Genomic DNA, 20118 nt, shown 5'->3' on the forward strand with positions numbered 1-20118 from the left:
GTTCCAAACAAAATATCGGTACGAGGGGTCCGAACAACGGGAGAAATTAAAAAAAAACATATCTAATTTGTATAAACCGCATATTTAAAATTGACGGCACATAGAAGAGATTTTACTATCACCATTTCAGCCGTAAGATGTCCACTATATATATATATATAGATTTTTATTCCTTTTTTTAATGCCCTTCTGTCATTCCCCTTAAGATCTATCTTTCCTCTTATTTGATTCTAATTAGTAATGTTGAAGCTATAGAAGATAGCTTACCATTGCCAATAGCGTACTGCTGCAGCAAGTCCGTCATGTTGATGTGGACAAGGCCGCGGCGCTCCTGCATCAGGTTGTCGCAGTGTGTCACCTTCCCGCTGCCAGGGCCTCCTGGACCAAACACCACTTGTAGTCACTTTGAAATCTTTAACTATAGGCTATAGACAAATGACTCAGAAGTATCTTACGTTTAAACCACAGGATAATATAATCCTTATAATTGTCACATTTACGAGACAAAACTACCCTCAATATACGGGGGTACATAATGCTATCGACTAACCCCAGTGTGAATGGGATATAAACACATTTATATTGCATGGCTTCTTATTGGAAGGTCCAGTAATGGTCTTAGTGATGAAACAATGATGATATATTCATCAAATCGAAAAGAACTAATTTCTAGAAAATATCGATTATTTGGCACATGTTTTTCTTCAACGTTCGTGAGCAGTTGTAAGTATAAATGTTATGACATATGTTTGGGGATAAGGTTATGGTATTAGAATATAAATATACAATAAACTTTAAGAACTATAGAGAGGAACAATGTGCCTTTAATGCCAAATATATGAGTAGTAGAAGGCACGCACACAATATTATAGTTTAAAGGAATCCTTTTCTTACTTAATGTTATAGTTACATTAAATAAGTTTAGGTATAAAGAATTAAATAGAAAATACCGAAAATGAAATGTAAATAATGAAAAGATAAAGTTAAGGCATATATTTAGCAATGTATAAATAGTTACTGATAATAACCAATCTTAAAAAATAAAAGCAGGAATATATACACAAGGACGCGTTGATCGCATAGATAAATATACAACTGTGATCAAAAAGTAAGATGAACTTGTTTATAAAACATAAATACTTTATTTCTTCTTCTAAATCTATTTCATCTCCCTAAAAGCAATCCCAGTTTGATAAAAAGAACATAAAAAAAGCTTATTACGTTTCTTCCAGTCATTAAAACAGTCGGAATGATCTTTTTCCTGTAGCCTTCATGTCCCTCTTTGATTCGGGTTTTGTATCCTCTAAAGTGAAGACGCCTTCTGACAAGAAGGCGTCTTCACTTTGGCCTTTTGAGTTTGCTAATTAGCCAGAAGTCACACGGAGCCAAATTCGGACGAATATGATGGTTGCGGATGGATATTAGTCTAGTTTTGACGCTTTTTTTTTCAAAAAATTGAGCGATTTTAGCACCAATCAAAACTTGACGCGTTTAACAAAATTAAAATATTACAGGAGCAACATCCGAGTAGATCGACTCGAAATCGCCACGCGAGGATCTTTTAGCTTCCAAAATTTGCCACGCCAACTACTACTTAAAAGGTGCTTACAAAAGTCTAATCTCAATAATAAGTACAAGTTTATGTTCTAGATATGTCTGCGACATGATTCTCATCATTGGAGGAATAGAAAGAAGAACAGAAGGTATGGACAGCAATTCTTACCCAGCACGAAGATGACAGGCACGTGTGGCGGCTCGAACTTGACGTGACTGGAGTTCTGCATGGGGAAAGACGCGGCTGGTGGAGTGACTCGGCCCGCCCAAGCGCTCTCCCGGCGGCTGCGGTCCCCGCCCGTAGTTTCCAACTCCTCATTATTTTGTTCTTCGGCAATTACAAGTGTATTCAATTAATTATACTGCTTTCCGCTTTGAACACCAGTGCGTCATTGTAAAAATGCCAAAAGAGTTATTGGCGCAAACTATAATAGAATCAAATTAAGCTATAATGACAATCCACAATCCGGACAAAGACTTTGCTAAGGTCGTAGAAAGGCGCCGACTGCAGGCCGCTTTCAACCGAAAGGAATTGGAATTCTATGCGGAAACCTATTTTCAGCAGTAGACGTCTTTTGGCGGAAGCGAGTATTACACGCACACCTTTTTTTTTCTCTCGAAAAGAGAAGAGAACATAATAACTAATTAAATTATACACATATATGTGTATGTGTGTGTATATATATACACACATTAGTAAGTAATTGTATTTTCATTAGATGTTTAAGATTTTACCTTTTCTACTTTGTTCGTAGTCTACTTACGTTGCCTCTAAGCTTTCCTACGTATTATTATTAATAAATAAATGTCATAGATTTTTTTTAAATATATATCGGGGTATTTTCTAATGGTTTCACCATATCCTAGAATTACTACAAAGCTACTACTATAGCTTGTAAAAGGTAACACGAGAAAACAGAATTTCAAAATGAGTAGAAAAACCCATAAATAAATTAAATAATCAGACAGAGAAATACAATACAGGACAAGAAAAGAAGCTAAGAATGAATACTAGAGAAGATTGGAGAGATATGTTATTAGAAAATAATCGTTAATATTAAAGTTTGGAATATTTTTATGATAAAACCACGATGGTAAATTATCAAGTGAATACCAACTACAAATCTATGCTTGACATATACTATTTTCATTGTAGAATTACCTGTATAAATCAAAATATTTTCTACAATACAGCAATTATAAACACAGATCATCAAATAATTATAAAATGTCAAATCACGTTGACGTACCCGCTAAATATATCATCTCTCAAATGTGTCTAATACACATTTTTTTAATAATTTCACTAAAATAGTCCAAGGCTTTTCGAACTATTGACTAATATAAATAAATTTTGGAAGTATTTTATTTAAAAAATTTATATATATATCCCAAAAAATGTGAAAGAATTGAATTTTAAATGCTCTTGGATATCTACAATTCATTTCTTTGCATATTTAAAAAAAAGTATTTTCGTAATTTTGAATCTAAAGCAATGTAGTATTTCATTATAAAATAAAACTATGAACTTAGTTATTGCCTTTATAAATATAACAAATACCTACATTTTAATTTTTATTATACTTTTCTCCAATATTTTATTTATAGTTTATTTTTCTGTTGTTTAATCAAATTACTCCAAACCTATAAACAAATTAAATATACAAGTGTTGTAATTCTTTATATTTAAATAACCGTAATCGAAGGAATTGCTCTTTGGCGCCCAATATGGGACTCCATATCAAAAATCGTATGACATTAATCGTATACCCGCGAATGTTATAATTTTCTTCATTTACTACTTACCAGTGTCTAAACAGATGCCCATATTCCATGAAGATGCAATTTGTTTACAGTCTCCTTCGATGAATAATAATATAGTCCCTGTATGCTAAGCTAGTTTTTGCGTTGGCACTTATTAATAATAAATATATAGATATCAAAAACGGTCTGTCCACACGCGGGTAGTCGCACGCTGTCACCTTTAATTGTTCATCGATCTAAGGACGCGACCTTCGACTGGGTTTCGAAGCAAACTAAACAGAAAATATTACAGATCCAATATAAATTAACTCATCTTAAACGATTTGCAACTCGTTAACAGACTTCGGATTATTCGGAAGTTGTGACGTCGCGATAGCATTTCTGCTAGCGGTTGTGATCGTGTAAGCATTGCGGGACAACCGCTCTCTGATGACTCTAGCATACGACTGAACGGTTAACCTTACTTTTTAAATTCTATAACTAATAATGGCATATGTGTCCCGTTCTGACGTATGCGATATATCGTCACGCGAGCGAGATGGAAAACCGATTGAATATTTAAACTGTGGTCCCCCTGAATGAATCTAATGCGTGGCCAATTACGTTAAAAAAAAAACAAGGTTCAAACGACATATTTCTGATTAATCATATTTGCTTGGTACACCGATAACTCGCGAGGCTATTACGACTTTTTAATATACAACTTTTCCACCAGCACGGGAACTGATGTTAATTATTCAGCCGATCTAGCGTCGCGGTAATTGATATGTTTGAAGAAGTTTCAAGTTCTCGGAAGCGAATGAATGACTCACTGCACATGATGGCTATGGTCTATAGGAATTTATATTTGTGTAGGTTTCATTATGTTAGTCATTGTAACATTTCAAATGTCGCAATGTTTCAGACATACGAAGGTCGATGTGCGTTGCCGGTGATGACTTACGGGTTTGAGATGTGATCGTTAACGATGATAACCTTTTAAACAGACTTACAGTCACAGAGACCAATAGAGAGGGCAATGCTAAAACCTTCGCTACGAGCTCAAATCAGAAATATGGAGATCAGCAGTTAACCAAAGTTACCAACGTAACAAAGGCATAGTCAAGGTTGAGCAGTCGCTTGATGCAGGCAAGGCCGGTCATCGTGACGATGTTTAGGGGAGGCCTATGCCTTCCATTGATCATCTATCGACTGACATGATGATGGTGATGATGAACATTTCAACTCACGTATTAATCCTATTTTGTAAATAACAAACCTGTCAACCTGTTAGAAACAAAAACGGCAAATGTGGCACTCTACTTCAATGGTTTGGTACATAACATCTCAACAAGATTTAAATGTCAAACTTAACATTTTTGAGGTTATAAAAAATAAAAAAATATTCTTGATTACATTATGGTAGTAAATTAGTGAGAGGTAGAGTATTTCTTTATTTTTCCACGTTTCTCCATTAAATTTAAATATGAACGTTTATCAATGTATGCTTTTAAAGGTTATTTTAATTAAAAGGGTTGTTTAAAAAAACCATTATGAAGATTCGTGAAAACTATAATATACGCGCAACAGACAATAATTCGTAATCTGCAATGGGGTCTGATAAGTCGGCGAAATATAAAAACAGTTGACTTGTATAATTCTCCGCTACAATACAGTGCATCTTAATTTTGTCACGCAATGTCATACTTGGCAATTTAGTTAGTTTTTATACGTGACATTTAAATCTTGTTCACATTTAGATTGTGATGCATATGATTTTAATAATTTTAATGCAGATTAAAAATATCGTTTAATAAAATGTCAATTTATTAACAAAATTTTGCCTAACATTTAGTGCTTGAGAGAAGTACAACTGGTTATTTCAAACTATACCACAATGTATAGATTAGTATTTCTAACAACAATTCTGATGTAATATTAAGACGTAACATTGTATATTTCCACATTAAGTACATTTCAAACTTAAATAATTATGTTTCCAAGTCTTATACCCAATGTATTTATGAACATAACATTTAAAGGTTTTATATACATAGTAAGTAGCCTCAGATGTAATTCCTTTAGTATTTAGCCTTGATTCAATACATAAATGGGCACACATATTAAACAACATATAGTATTAACTAAAAACTCGTAAAGTAAACATATTAAAATTACATAACATATTTCAGTCAATCATAAATCATAATTAAAACTTACTTTACTTTTAGTAGTAATTTTACAATTATTTCTGGCAACACAGTAACATTAAAAAAATTAGAACATGAATTGATAAAAAAGATTAAATGTTGGTAAATAATATTATTGTTTTTATGATTTTTTTTTAAAGCAATACAAAAAAATATTTGTCACGGCAATATCAGATAGGAGCCTATTTTGAAATAGATTACAACCTGTGATAGTATTGCTAAAAAAATTACAACTGTATAGCAATTCACTTACAGTATATAAGTATATGTCATGAAAAATAACGTCATAGCATATATTTTTTTTAGCCTCAATCATAAAAAAGCATTGGTTCTCTGCATAATAAAAAAAATTACAGCACATATTTCTTTTGGCCACAATCTAGTACTCTCTATCAAAAAAATATGTCGTATTTAATCTGCATTAATTTCTATGAATTGTTTATTCAAAAATTTGAAAATAGAATATATTATGCCTTATTGCTTCTAACCTAAAAATAGCCGGAAAACATTTATTACGAAATATGTATAAATAAAATTGACCATTATTAAATTTTATTCAAATTTTTTCACATATTATTGTTTATGATCATGCTTTAATATAAGTTGACTGAATAAAATTGTCATACTTAGCAACTTCACCAAGATAAAAAAAATATTTTTATGTCATATATTGATAACATCAACAAAATGTTTATTTTATATTACTATAATAAATTCTTGGACAAATCTAGATTTCCTATTGTCTAGGGAATTGATTTTTTAGAATACAGTAAATTCATTTGTAATGAACAAAGCCCTTCTAACTAGGAGATGGTAAATCTCTTATGCTACTTTGATTAAAAATATATGTAAATCTATACTAGGCCTCTTGGAAAAGAAATACCACAACACAATTTAGTTAATTAAGATCAAATGTTTACGGCAAAGTTGACATTATTTTTATATTACCGATATTAATGTTTTTAAAATAATTTACAGATAAAACTTAAATAATTGTTTTCTTCATAAATGCTGACTTTAAAAAAGAAACAATAATTGACAAAAGAGGTTTTTAGCATATACCAGCTACAATTATGTCAGGAAAGAAAAGTTAACGAAAAAAATTGTCAATTAAAAATGTATTGTATTGTACTAGGAACACATTTACATAATTAAAACATATTAAAGCATACACAACACAGGAAATATAAAATTCGATCGTAATACTCAAGTATTAAAGCTTATTTTCATTAAAATAACTGTAACAATATTACTAAAAAAATTCACGATGTGAAAACAGATATATTGTAGCATTTATTTCGTTGTTTAAAAATATATCACATATTAACAAAAAGAGCTGTATATTATTCATGTACAGTCAATCTAGGATGATTAGCTATATATATATATATATATACATAACTAAAAGCTAAGAAACTGAGTTTGTAATAGCTGATCATCTGTCAATTAATCATACAATATCATTACATTTTTTACAGTGCAAGCTGAAGTAACATATTAAAGATAACAGATCTATACTATGACTATGTATTCAAATGTCAATTCTAAGTTCAAGTTTTATTTTCATATGTTGGCAAAATAGCCTGTGTTTATCACTTACGAATTTTAAATTTAAGGCTGCAATTGATTGGATTGGCTGTGCATACAGGATGATTGGTTACAAGCGTAAAAGCTCTAAAGGTGAAATTTTAGCACATTTGCTGTCAATATGGAACATCCTAACCAAAAATCAATGTAACATAATTTAGCAGTAAAAAAAACGTTTAAAAATTTCAGATTACTACTTATTAAAATTAATTATTTTATACTATTTCACTGTAGACTGTATTCGATATTCAAAAATCTGATAATTGAAATAATTTTTTTTATTTAACACTATATATACATACTGTCCCATAAATTAACGTCAAACAGAAAATCAGGTGATAGGGGAAGGAGTGGGTAACCAGAGGATATATTTTAAAAACAAGTATTTTCAAAATGGTAATACTATTAAAAATAAAATGTGGCTTTAAACATTACGTTTAAATTTTTTTTCTTTAATATCATTGTAAAGAACGTATAAAATCTTATCTATAATTAATTTAATATAAATTGTTCGAGCCTTTTTTATTATTATTAAAAGAGCTGTTTAATATTACTTTTGTGTTTTATTTATTTATTCATGTTTATATATCATATGTAATGTTAAAAGCTGCCAATATTAAAAAATATATAAAATTACTTCAATTTAGTTTAAAATAATTTAAGATTTAAGTTAGGAAATAGTTTAATACACCAACTTTGTTTTTACAACACTGGCATGCAGGCATGTGAGCAAAAAAAATATAATAGATAGATTTAAATGGCCATGTATGCCTATAATCGGCAATAATATTGTCTTATATATGAAACTAATTAGAACATATATTGTTACTCCATTAGTATGGCAAGCTAAAATAAATTAATATATAAATGAAAATACAAAACAACTCCTTACTTTACTTATTTGAACTTTCATTTGTAAGGCATTTAAAATTCATACTACAATAGTACTCAAATTGTTAGGATAAATAATTTAATAATAGTATATCATAATAATGAGTATTAAAATATGATATATAGATATTTTTAAAAAATTTGTCTGGAGTTAGCCATCACCTGTCCTATTACCAGATTTCAGCTTGAGGTTTATGGGACATGCTGTATTTAACATATTTATAATTTGCTAACACTTGGAATGAACAATATTATTTTACTACATTAGTATGTAAAATATATTTATTTTGGTCGAATCTTCTCGTAAAAGAATGTCTGCGGTACACTCATGGCTTCTTTCATTAACACTTTCCTTTTAACATATTTAAAATGTTCTAAAGCAAACTCATAGAGCTCATTCTCCATTTTCCAAACTGTCGATTGTTGAATTTTTTCTATTGTCCTTTGCGCTGGATCAATTTTAGAACTGGTCTGTCTTAAATGTGATTTGTTGCTGTTCAGATAATGTTCGGTGGCACCTTTGAACATGCGAGGCAAGGTTGCTTCCAGAACAGATATAAAATCAAGCATCTCTTCTGTAATACCTACCAAGAGGTAGTGGTTGACTAGATTATGCTTCGCTTGGTCCAAAGCCCACTGGTTGCCAGGTTTCCTGGAATATAAGAGACATATATATTTATACATACATGAGATATACAGAGTGATTGCTTATAAGTGTAAGATTTAAAGTGGTATATGTATGTCAATAAATGAATTGTAAAATTCCAATTACTACATGTTAAGATTAAATACTGTTTACTTTCTGTCCCTGCAGACTTTGTACTGCCTGAAGTTATTGGCCTGCGTAATTCCAAAAGAAAAAATAAATTGTTATAACATATTTCAGAGTGATAACATTCAACAGGTGATTGGATAGGTGTAAAAATTTTGATGACAATTGAGCTATACATTCACTCCTATAAAGATGTAAAATATATTCCTAATCATCATGTATATTATATATTTAATGGAATCAGGCGTTACCTCGCGGAAGTCCATCCTAAGTAAGAAAAGGACCAATATCTAGCCACTTCCGCACATGCAGTGGTAGTCATGCAATAAAATGCACCGCCCGCCAGCCCGCTGATAAATGTGTATGCGGCAAACAATACGAATCACACAATAGCCACCGCCAAATTGCTCAACACGTGTTTCACCCCTCCACGGGGCATCTTCAGGAGTTATGTTACACCGATTAATACCAATTAGTGCCAAACACAAAGTTTGTGTTTAGCACTAATCGGTGTAACATAACCACTGCGTGTGCGGAAGTGGCTAGATATTGGTCCTTTTCTTACATGTATATTATACTTTCATTTTGACTACAATTTAATATGTTATATCTAAAGTACTGACCAACACTGGGCAGAGTGACCGCAGAAAAATGGAACCTGCAGCCACATGGAGTTTGGATCACAATCTGGTTGATTCTTGTCCACACATTCATCGAATGTCTGCAGAATGAAATGAAAAGATTAAGATAATGGCTTGTAAAAATTTGGCCAAAATTTACATATTATAGTTGTATACATCAGTGTAGAACTATGTAAATGTATGAAACAATATAAAATGATTAAATTTTTAAGAAAAAATATTAAACAGCAAAATAACTTGAATACCAGTTAAAACAAAGTAATAAGTTAACATCATATTGAGGGCAATGGGAGTAAACTTTTATAGTGTTGATATTTCTATATGAGAAAACTATCATATGATCTATTCATATTTATGCTTGGATATTACTAACTGATCTATAGTCCTATATCCAGTAGTGGACAGCTCTTAACTAAATGTAAATGTGAATATGATGATGATGATGATGAACTTTAAAATATTGATAAATAAATAAACTTGAAGCTGTATAGTAATTGTGGCATCCGTGTTACTCTACATCAGTGATTCCCAAAGTGGTCTATATCAACCCCTAGGGGTCTATGACAACCTGCAAGGGGTCTACGACAGCGAAAAAAAATTGGGGGTCCATAAAATGAAAACTGGGATCCACAATAGTGGATCTCAACACATACACTGATAGTTCCTATTTACTTACATCATACTATCTTATAATATCAAAACATTTACATTATTTATAAAAGTACCAATGAAATAATTTTTTTTTTATATATGTTTATAAAATTGTGAAAGTTGTAGGATGTTGGTATAATAGATTGGTTTAGTTGGTATTGTAGATACGAAATTTTATTTGAGTAGTTTTAATTTAAATTCAATTAATAAATGCATAAATTAACATGTGTTTTTACTTTAAGTTTTTAACACTAAACTTCACTACAGTTAGAAATTTACAGGAAATCAATATCAGGTAAGTGGGGGGTCTACCCAACACGGAAAAACATGGCAAGGGGTCTCGAACAAAAAAGTTTGGAGAACTCTGGTCTACATCATCTAGCGGAGTTGCCGTGAACGAGGTTGGGTGCAAAGCTCAGAGCCCTGTGCGCAGGCGGGGAGCATTGACGACTTCGGTGCCCGCAAGCAGCGATGATGTAGATGCTTGCAAATATCAATCGTCTTAGTGACAGCTCGAGCACGGCGACGAACACGAGTTTCTTTCTTTATTTTCATACCGCATGAACTATTAAAAATTGTCTGGCATACCCAATAAACTCATTCACAAAAGTGTTGTTTTCAGTTCATCTGACAAGTTATGTCCTGTAGCTATCCTACAGTAATCATGTTATACTAATCAGTAAATGATCTGATTGAATTTTTATTCCTTATTAATAAAGATGAAGTTTCTTTATGAAATTTGATGATAACCCACTGAATTGGCAAGTTAAAGTGGCGGTGGGCAAGCCATATAGTAGAACAAAATTACTGGAGCCTTAAGGTTCTAGAGTGGTGATCATGCAGGCTGCTTTCAACGAGTCCCTTTGAAAATTTATCAGTAAGACCTACATCCAGTAGTGGATGTCCTAAGACTGTAATAATGATGATGATAAAAGTTATTTCACATATATTCAACTCACCATTTTGTCACCATGTTTTTTTCTCACTAAATGTGGCCGAAAATTATCACCATTTCTTAAGAAATAATAATATGAGACCAGACGATCTAAAGGCTTCCTTATTAAATTAATAAACACTGGTTTCGAGGATGTGCCCAGTCTGAAATAATTTAATTGGTTAATTATTATTTGGTTATAGGTATGATTTATCATGTATTAACTGTGAATTCAACTTAACCTTTAAAATGCATATTAATACAAATTTTTTTTTTTTTTATATTAATACTTTGTCTCTGGTTAACAAAGTACTTCAATAAATATATAAATATTTAAAAAAAACTTATATTTAAAGTTTGCAGTATATCCGTTACCATAAGACAAATAATAATTTAACTTAGTAAGCACCCATATGTCACGGAAATATTTAAAACAACAAACATATCTGCTTCTTGCTGTATTTAGGGTAAGCATAAAAAATGTATAGCTCATTTACTAGTGAAAAGCTTTAAGGCTTTTCACATATTTCTAAACACTATAAGATCAATTTATTTTTTCAATTGGAATGCAATAGGCCAATAACTGCTGTCAGTTGTATATAGGGACTTATTTTATATATTTTAAATAGAAACACAACTCTTGAAACTGCTATTTCTTAATATATCATCACTACAATATTTATTATTACCTTAGTTGAGAGCAAATTTACTATAAATTTAGCCCTTTAAAGCTTTTACACATATCAACCTATATTAAAAAGATAACTTGATATTTTTAAAATATATAAAAGCATCTCAAGGGAGTAAAAAAAGTCTAAAATTTTTCTACTTTTTACTGGCTCCAAATAAAATATGGCAATATGTTGAAACCACTGACATAACCTATATATCTTGGTAGACAATTATATCTATCTCTGTTATTTAATAATAGATAATGAACAACCATGATGTCTATATTATAACATATGTTAGTAAATTTTGTACCTAAGCTACAAGTGTTTTAACTTAAGAAAAAAAAAATTACCTTTCAAAGTTCAAGAATGCCATATGACCATGATAGAGTGCCGGCTTCACTTCCTGCCACTTTGTTACATTCTGTGCAAACCTATACTGGTTGCTCAGTGACATTACATGCATATTCGCCGTAATGTTGATATGTAGCACTTTAAAATGATTCTTCTTGCATAAATCATATGCAACACCCACGAAACTAGTGGATCCAGTTTTAGGCACTCGATTGTATATAACCACTAAATCATCGTCATCTTTCTCTACAGTTTTCGGAAAAAACTGTCGCGATTTTGACGGAGTTTGCGCTAATTTGTATTCTGAAACAGAAAATCAACATCGTATATGTTCGATTATATTTTATTTAAATAATTAATAGTTGTACATACCTAGCTTGCGATAAGTTTCCTCCAGGCGAGCAATTTCTGCTTGAAAATATAAAATAATCATAACAATAACACCGAGACATGATAATAACCAAAGTTTATGCAAATTCAACATAGCGTTAGCGACTATAACAATAAGACGGCGTTTTCTAAGCTAAAATCAGCACTGATATAATTTTCTTAAGTTCATTATAAATATAAACACGCATTCCACACCCACACTAGAAAACAATACCGCAGTCTACGAACGAAAACATTCCCGAGTGGACATCAATGTCAATCTAAAACAGACGCTGCAGGAACATAACAATTTTAGAGATGTAACCTAAGCGTCTTGTCGATATTTTAAATATAGCAATACAGTTTTAACTTTAAAAATAAGGAATATCTAAGTTGTAAATAAAAAAGATACTTTAATTAAACGTTTATATTTATATTTTACATATCACAACGTGCAATTCATAAAATAGTCTTAAAAAAATTAAAAAGCAATTGTTGTAATAAAAAGTTGTGGCCCAGCGGTAGAAGACTGAAACTTGTGATCGTAGGTCACATGTTTGATTCCCGGAATACAATCTAGTAAGATGGGCAGCAGCATCCTCTGCGTACCATGATACTACATAGCGATCGTCAACCCGCCTACCAATCGTGGTGATTATGGTATATCCCTCTATAGATATCTTTGAAAGAACCTTAAACCTTGTAGTGGGCATCTATGGGCTTAAATTTCGACTATTGATAAATATATTTACCTAAACATACTTTTTTGTAATTATTAAAAATTATATTTTGTATAGGTGACAATACGTGTACTCTATCGGGCACACTTTTTTCGGGCATAAATTATGTGATTGTATTTAAATTTCGAAATGTAAAAAATATAAATTTGTTGGAAATAAAGTACCCACACTTTTGTTACACGAAAAAATATTAATCTTTTAAATACCGCATTAGAGAACACTAATCGACATCACTATTAATAACACATTGACAAGTGCGTTGTTTTATGCATTTCAGTGTTTCAAAAATCGACGGAACTATTTTTTTGCATCAATGACTATATTTATATAATATTTAGTTTTTTTTATTTTATATTAATGAAGGAGCCATATTTAAATTTTTCTTTATAGTAGTACTATTACGTAAATTTCTTTTACATAGGGTTATAACTAAAGAAATGATTGCGACTCAGTTATTTTCATTAATTATAAAGTGCTTTGTTCTTGTTTTCATTTAACAATGTAAAATATATAAATCAATATTTGAATGGTGCTTTTGTCAATCCTATTATTAAAATTAGTAATGTATTACGTCTACACTTACCGTTTCTTACTTTTATATATTTACTGATTTTGACAAAGGATATTTTAAAACTAAATATAAATAAGACAGCAGCGCTTAAAGCCAAATTAATAATATTTAATAACAACCGACAACTACAAACACGCATTAAAAAAAAAAAAAATTGGTATTCCGAAAATAAAAAAGCCAGTCCATCCAATAATATTAAATTAGGTAATATGTTAACTGTTTGAGATTTTATATATATCCAAAAATTTTTTCATTAACATTAAGGTTTTAATTTTTTAAATTCATGTTCGCTGGAGAAAATAAATTGTTATGATGAAGATCTGGTCAGAAGGAAGGTCCACTTCTTGTACCACATGAATTGTTTCTTTTTTGTCCCACTGTTTATTGCCTATGGTGTACAAAAAAGTGTAAAAAAAAAAAATTTTTTTATTAGATGGGTAAACCGAGTTCGGCGCGTTAGACGATTTTCGATAGAATTTATATGAATGTAATTATCTTTTTAATTGCGCTAATTACAGTACAACATTTTTGATGTATAAATTAGAAATAAAGTAAGAGAAATACGATGATGTAAATGTGTAACTCTAAATCAAATAATCTGCTATTGCCATTTCAAGGTAAAACCCTTTCTGTTCGCTCAGTATCCAACACAGCTTCAGTGATTACACATCCAAGTGCGCGCGAAAAATAGAACTGACATTAATTTTTCGTCGAGCACCGCGTTTGTTATTTCGCGCCAAAATTAATTCGTACAGAAACGAGTTATGTAAATAAGATGATGTCTCTAATTTGGTAAATATAGTGCATAATTTATCTACTTCCATTCATCGTATTAGGATATACATCATATTTTATTACAAATACTTCACAAAATTTTTAAGTTACTTTTACGTAAATATGGAAAAAGGAAGAAAGTAAGAGATACCTAAAACCATGTCATGTCATCAATTTATATTTTTTTTTAATTAATTTATTTAGCTAATTTGATATTGACTTTCTATATTAAATTAGTTTAATATTTTTGAAGCGTAAAGCGGGGTTTGCTTGAAATAAAATAATATTAAAAATGTTTATATGGTAAAATTGTGGTTTGCACCGTTAATACATCTACCTTTTTACGTGATATTATATGTTGAGTGAATTCGCTATGTCTATGTACATTTTGTATTTAATTAGTTTCATAATACTGCAAATTAAAATTCCTTTAGCAAGTATCAGAGGATCAACTACCTCCATCTCACGTGTGTTCATTGTAATAACAATGAACACACGTTTTTTAAAATACTGTAAATAATGATTTACAGTATTTTAAAAAATAAAATATTTATTTGAAGTAAGGGTAAATATAATGAATAATTAAAAATTCGTAATTTATATCGAAGGTATGTTAAAAAATTAAATATGGCTCCGTGAATATTGAAAACATCGGCTTACCACAAAATTAAAGGAAATTAGTAACGAATGAAGCTGCAACAAATATAGATCGGTGATAATTAAATGACATACAGATTATCCTACGTTTTAGGAAATTGCAGGTGACATTGATTTATTTTGACCGACACTAAAAATATCATGCACTCGACAATTTTAGGCCTTTTTTACACTGTTTTCTATTGAATGTACATCAAATAACCGCTTGTATAAAATTACTTTCTTTAAAATTTTTTACATTATTATTTCATTTACCGTCAATTGTATGGTACATTTACATCCTTAGATTTCATAAATAATAAATAACATTATGGCAATATAATAACAAAATGCGTTTTTAAAATTCAGATTTATCGGTACATATTGAAATCCATTTTTGTATTTTATCTGTCCTTGCAGATTTTATACTGCCAGATGTTATTGACCTATTGCATTCCAATAGAAAAAAAACGTCACACATTTCAGAGTGATAGCTTTATAGGTTATTAGAAATAAGTATAAAATGACAAATGACTTTTACATTTACACCTTTAAAGATTTTACTTGTATAACCAATTATTCTATATAAGAAAGAAATTTATACTTTTCGCCTTTCACAAATTGATTGATCCGTATAATTCAATAAAAAAACGTGATGATAAGAGAAAATCAATTATCTACATTACGCCTCAATATCATTAGTAATAATTTATAGGGATGCACGGCACAGGGAACACGTGACCTGCGAGTGTTAAACAGTCAACCTCAGAACTTCGTCGAGATAGGACGTTTATTTTTAAACACCTAAGGCAAAACAACGCCGTGATGCCTAGTAACGGTTATTTTAAAAAAATTTACATAAATTATTATAATTCCTTTTCGTCAATTTGAGTTAAAATCATCCGGATTTTTTTTATTTTTATTTATAAATGATATAATGATAATATGGAAGTAGATAGAATTATGTATATTTTCGGAAGTTTCTCACGTAAAAAGCAAGACAGAAGAAAATCGTTGGAGCCGTCTTCTATCAGTGCCGGTAACAGTCCACTGCATCAGAAGGGTTCAAGACCTGCAAGTCAGAGTCTCTGCGTTGGATTGCGACCATCTTCTTATACCGAGGGTAAAAAGAGCAGGGTTAAGGATTGGGAGTGCGCGCTGTGTAAACGGGAGCTGGTGGAACCGAGGTTGCTGGGATGTCTTCACAGTTTCTGCACAAGATGTCTACAAGGCTTGCATCGTGAAGAGGAGGTCGAAGCGTGGAATGAAGTTGATGATGGTCAGTATTATCGCCTTGTTTAGTAATGATTTGATCTGTGCTCTAATAATTTTAAAATTTGTATTTTCATATAACTGTAATTATAAACAACTAGCTAGCTGTGGTCTGCAATGCCTTTTGTGGGTGGAAAATCATATATATATAACATTTTAACTAGCTGTGCCCATGACTGCGTCTGCGTTTAAAAGGTCGGATTTGAAAAAAAATTATTTCAGGTTTTTTTCGTTTAAGAATTTTTCTGAAATAAAATTAGCTTAAGTTACTCTTTATTGCATCGGCTACCTGCCGGTAAAGGTACTGTCAAAATCAGTCCAGCCATTTTAGAGATTCGACGGAACAAACAGACAGGCAAGCAGACAAATGATATTTTTATAACCTTCCGTTTGATTTTTAATACTAATAGTTCTCTTCGATTTATAGCATTTTAAATATAATCTGTTATAATAGATTGAAATTCGAATCGATAAAAATTCTTACACAATTGAGACATTACATTAAAACATCTGGCCAGTTAAATATGGCCTCACAGTAAAAAATACATCATTGTAAACATTATTGAAACTATACCAATGACAGACCACATGAAATTGGTGGCTATCGATGTCAATAAAAAAATAAATAGACGCCATTCATTCTCGGCACATCTGTTAGTGATATAAAAACGTTGTTAAGACTTTTTAATGCGCTAATACGTCGTAAAGAGCTTTGTAAAATAATAAGACCGGACTGATGTTTATACAAGGAAAGGAAGATGGAGGAAGGAAGTTAGGTTTAATATGTAGGGGCAATAGACGATTGCATTAATTATTAATATCAATTAATTTATTTTATTAATATTAATCGTGAACAACCCTCACAAAGGGACGGGTTTTTTGCCCTGTTTTTGGGAATCCTCATTCCACCCCTATTTATGTGAGAACAGGAATTTTATTTGCTAGGTTAAATTTTTCATTTTCTTTTATTATTTTTATTCTCTCCTTCTATTCTTCATAATCAGGGGCGTAGCGCCCGTGTGGAATGAAACCCTGGCGTTCCCTAGGCCTGACCCCCCCCCCCCGCGACTAAAACTATTAACTTTTCCGTCGTAACAAGAAAGTTTTTTTCATATTCCAACAAGCTATTTTATAAGTAGGTATAGCTTATAGTATGGTATTAGTTACAGCCTTTCTTCTTATGACGGCAGAATAACACTCATTGTGTATTCGTATCGTTATTCGGGTATAAGGTTTATTTTGAGTTGAAACAAAATGTTCGAAAGGGAAGCCGCCCATAAGGCGCTCGCGTTTGATAACTGCCGCCACCGCGCTAGCTGGCCGCTTCTGTCATATCATTGTTGTACTATGATGGACCAAGACAATGCTCTTAGCTGTCTCAGGGAGCGCCGCGGCGCTCGTGTGCATTGCACACCCCGCACTATAGGTTAAGCTGCCCCTGCTCATAATATCTTTCTGTCTCTTTCATTCCATAATTAATTCCATATGTCCATCCTCATTCACTGCAGTTGGGACACGGACCCCTCCGTTCCGTGAACTCATACCGATGAAGCTGTAAAAGCCGCAAGGTTAACAGCAAACACTTCAACAGAAACAGTACAGTACAGTACTGCAGTTGGGTCTAATTACTATTTATAATATCACAGGTTTTATTTTCACTTACCTCTTATACATATATCACAGTTCTTACTGTATATATAGTTCTTTAATTTATTACTTTTTTGTGTTGCTATTTCTTAGATTTTCACTTTTTTTAATATAATTAATTCTAGTTCAAATTTTTTCCTGCCTATTTTTCTTATTTACAAAGGAAAGGGTTATCCAAAGTTTTTCCTCCAGGAAAAACTGCAATGAAATTACGCGAGTGCCTCATACCACAACTAAAGTCACCATAAAAATCGGTTTGAGTTTGGTTATGGGCTCTTCTCACATAAGAGTGCGTTTGAACCTTCGTGGCTTTAAGTTTAATGATGCCATTATAGGGGAGTTCAATCTGATTCTAATTCGTACCGAAAAGATTTCTTCTGGTATTTGACCATGATGATCATTAAGTGGTCACTGTAAATCCCGTGTAGATCGTAAAATAAATAAATGAATAAATAACGCGCGTCCCTCATACTAAAACTACTGTAAGGGATCCGTTAGTTTGTTTGTGAGCATTTCTTTGATCAGGATGTGTTTTGGAACCTTCATGGCTTGATGATGCCATTATAGGGGAATTCAATCTGATTCTAATTTGTTTCGAAAAGATCTCTTCCGGCATTTTGACTATGAGGATCACTAAGTGGTCACTGTAAATCCTGTGTAGATAGATAATATGAATAGATAAATAAATACCGCGCAGAGAGCGACTACCAAAGGGTTTTCATGGAGACATTTCCTTATACCTCTGTACTTCCCCCAGAAGGCAGTGTATCATGAAAATCTAGAGCATTTACTTCCGACCAAAAAAAAAGTTTATCAAAATATAAATTATTACAGTTATTATTTTTTTTTCACGTCTAAATGAAATTTAATAGTTCGCTTATATTTTTTATTTTGCATGGGCATATCGAGTCACTCTGTAGGTGACTTGTTTGGGTGCTCTCTATAGTTTTTTCTGGAAGACGTCTTTGATTCCGAAAGGAATTCGAATTCGGAGTCTTGGTTCGGTAATGCATGGCGTGGCCTACGCTTCTTTTCTGTCAGATTTTTGGTGATATGTAATTGACCGCTTGGGCCACCAGATGGCACAAGTGGTGTACGGCATCTTGGAAGTATGTCCTTGACACCTCTCCGAAGTACTACATAATGGTCGACGTTTCTCTGGTAATGCTGATCTTATTGGAAATCTATGGTGGAGGGCTATTTCCAGCAGCCGATGTTCTATTTTTGAAATGATGAGTCAATTCTTTCCTTCTTTATTTTTTAAAGCCTATCGTATATGTTTTGACAACAAACATTAAAAAAAAAACTACATTTCGTTCTTTAAATGAGTTTCAAGTACATTTACACAGCAGTTAAATTAACTTTAACCGTTTTCTCTTTTTTATCTGTGTAACTTACGATCGTTTTTTTTTTATCTGTGCCACATTCGATGTCGCACATGATGTAGGTGCCCGAAGTATCTATACATGTGACTCCAGTTCTGAAACAATAACTCACTATTGTAAGCATTAGTGGGTTGTTTATTTGTATCGAAATGTTCGCGGCTTCCCCGGTGGCAGGTCTATATTTAGAGAGCACATTAGCCATGTTCCGGTGTTCGACAATATCATGCTAAATTAACTAGTGAGTCGCAATGATTTATTATCGGTTTACGCGTTCCGGTTTTCTTTTTTTTTTGTGTAACTGGCTGTATAAATTATTTCTAGCAATATCTCTGTTAAATAGGTTACCGGTTTAATGTTCCAAATTTAAAATTAATGTGTAAATATACATGAATTAGACGCTATATAAAAAGAAAAAAAAATTTATTACCAATGATAGAAAAGATAAAAAAGCTAACAAAAATAGAATTGAATTACACAAATTAATATACAGAGTGTTTGGTTATCGGTGTAAAAGATTTAACCCTTAAATGTATGACTCTATACTTTAGAAAAATGTATGTCTTACAGATAAGTTCACTACAATGCAGGGAAAATTAGAAAAAAATATGTATACTATTTTGACACTGTGCCTTTACTGTAAACTATTGTATTCAAGTGGTATGTCGCAGTTTTTCATCATTATGCATTTAAGGGTTAAAGGGGTGATTTTGTGGACC

The 20118-nt window shown here is 31.6% G+C and overlaps 3 protein-coding genes across 3 annotated transcripts in view; 1 reads left to right on the plus strand and 2 right to left on the minus strand.

The window, feature by feature from the left end:
* LOC137922433 (adenylate kinase isoenzyme 5) overlaps positions 1 to 3382 on the minus strand; it is a 48756-nt gene extending 45374 nt beyond the window's left edge. Inside the window, exons 1-3 of the mRNA XM_068765419.1 lie at positions 3361 to 3382; positions 1724 to 1882; positions 268 to 378 (exon numbers count right to left, since the gene is read on the minus strand). Coding sequence (XP_068621520.1) covers positions 268 to 378; positions 1724 to 1882; positions 3361 to 3382 — 292 coding nt within the window. The remainder of the gene's footprint in view (positions 1 to 267; positions 379 to 1723; positions 1883 to 3360) is intronic.
* Positions 3383 to 8156: 4774 nt separating this feature from the next.
* On the minus strand, positions 8157 to 12653 carry Hs2st (Heparan sulfate 2-O-sulfotransferase). Its single transcript, XM_068765324.1, has 5 exons — positions 12381 to 12653; positions 12008 to 12311; positions 11009 to 11147; positions 9381 to 9478; positions 8157 to 8637 (listed from the first exon to the last, which is right to left on the minus strand). The coding sequence occupies exons 1-5, from the start codon at positions 12490 to 12492 to the stop codon at positions 8268 to 8270; spliced, it is 1023 nt and encodes a 340-aa protein (XP_068621425.1). The 5' UTR covers positions 12493 to 12653; the 3' UTR covers positions 8157 to 8267.
* Positions 12654 to 16043: 3390 nt separating this feature from the next.
* The window catches only part of LOC137922435 (E3 ubiquitin-protein ligase TRIM45), a 29588-nt gene continuing 25513 nt past the window's right edge, over positions 16044 to 20118 (plus strand). Inside the window, exon 1 of the mRNA XM_068765422.1 lies at positions 16044 to 16377. Within this exon, the coding sequence (XP_068621523.1) occupies positions 16044 to 16377 (334 nt within the window). The remainder of the gene's footprint in view (positions 16378 to 20118) is intronic.

The sequence above is a fragment of the Battus philenor genome, unplaced genomic scaffold, assembly GCF_028537555.1.
Source record: "Battus philenor isolate CCGP_79_NKW_IND1 unplaced genomic scaffold, ilBatPhil1.0.hap1 SCAF_2, whole genome shotgun sequence".
Lineage (NCBI taxonomy): Eukaryota > Metazoa > Arthropoda > Insecta > Lepidoptera > Papilionidae > Battus > Battus philenor.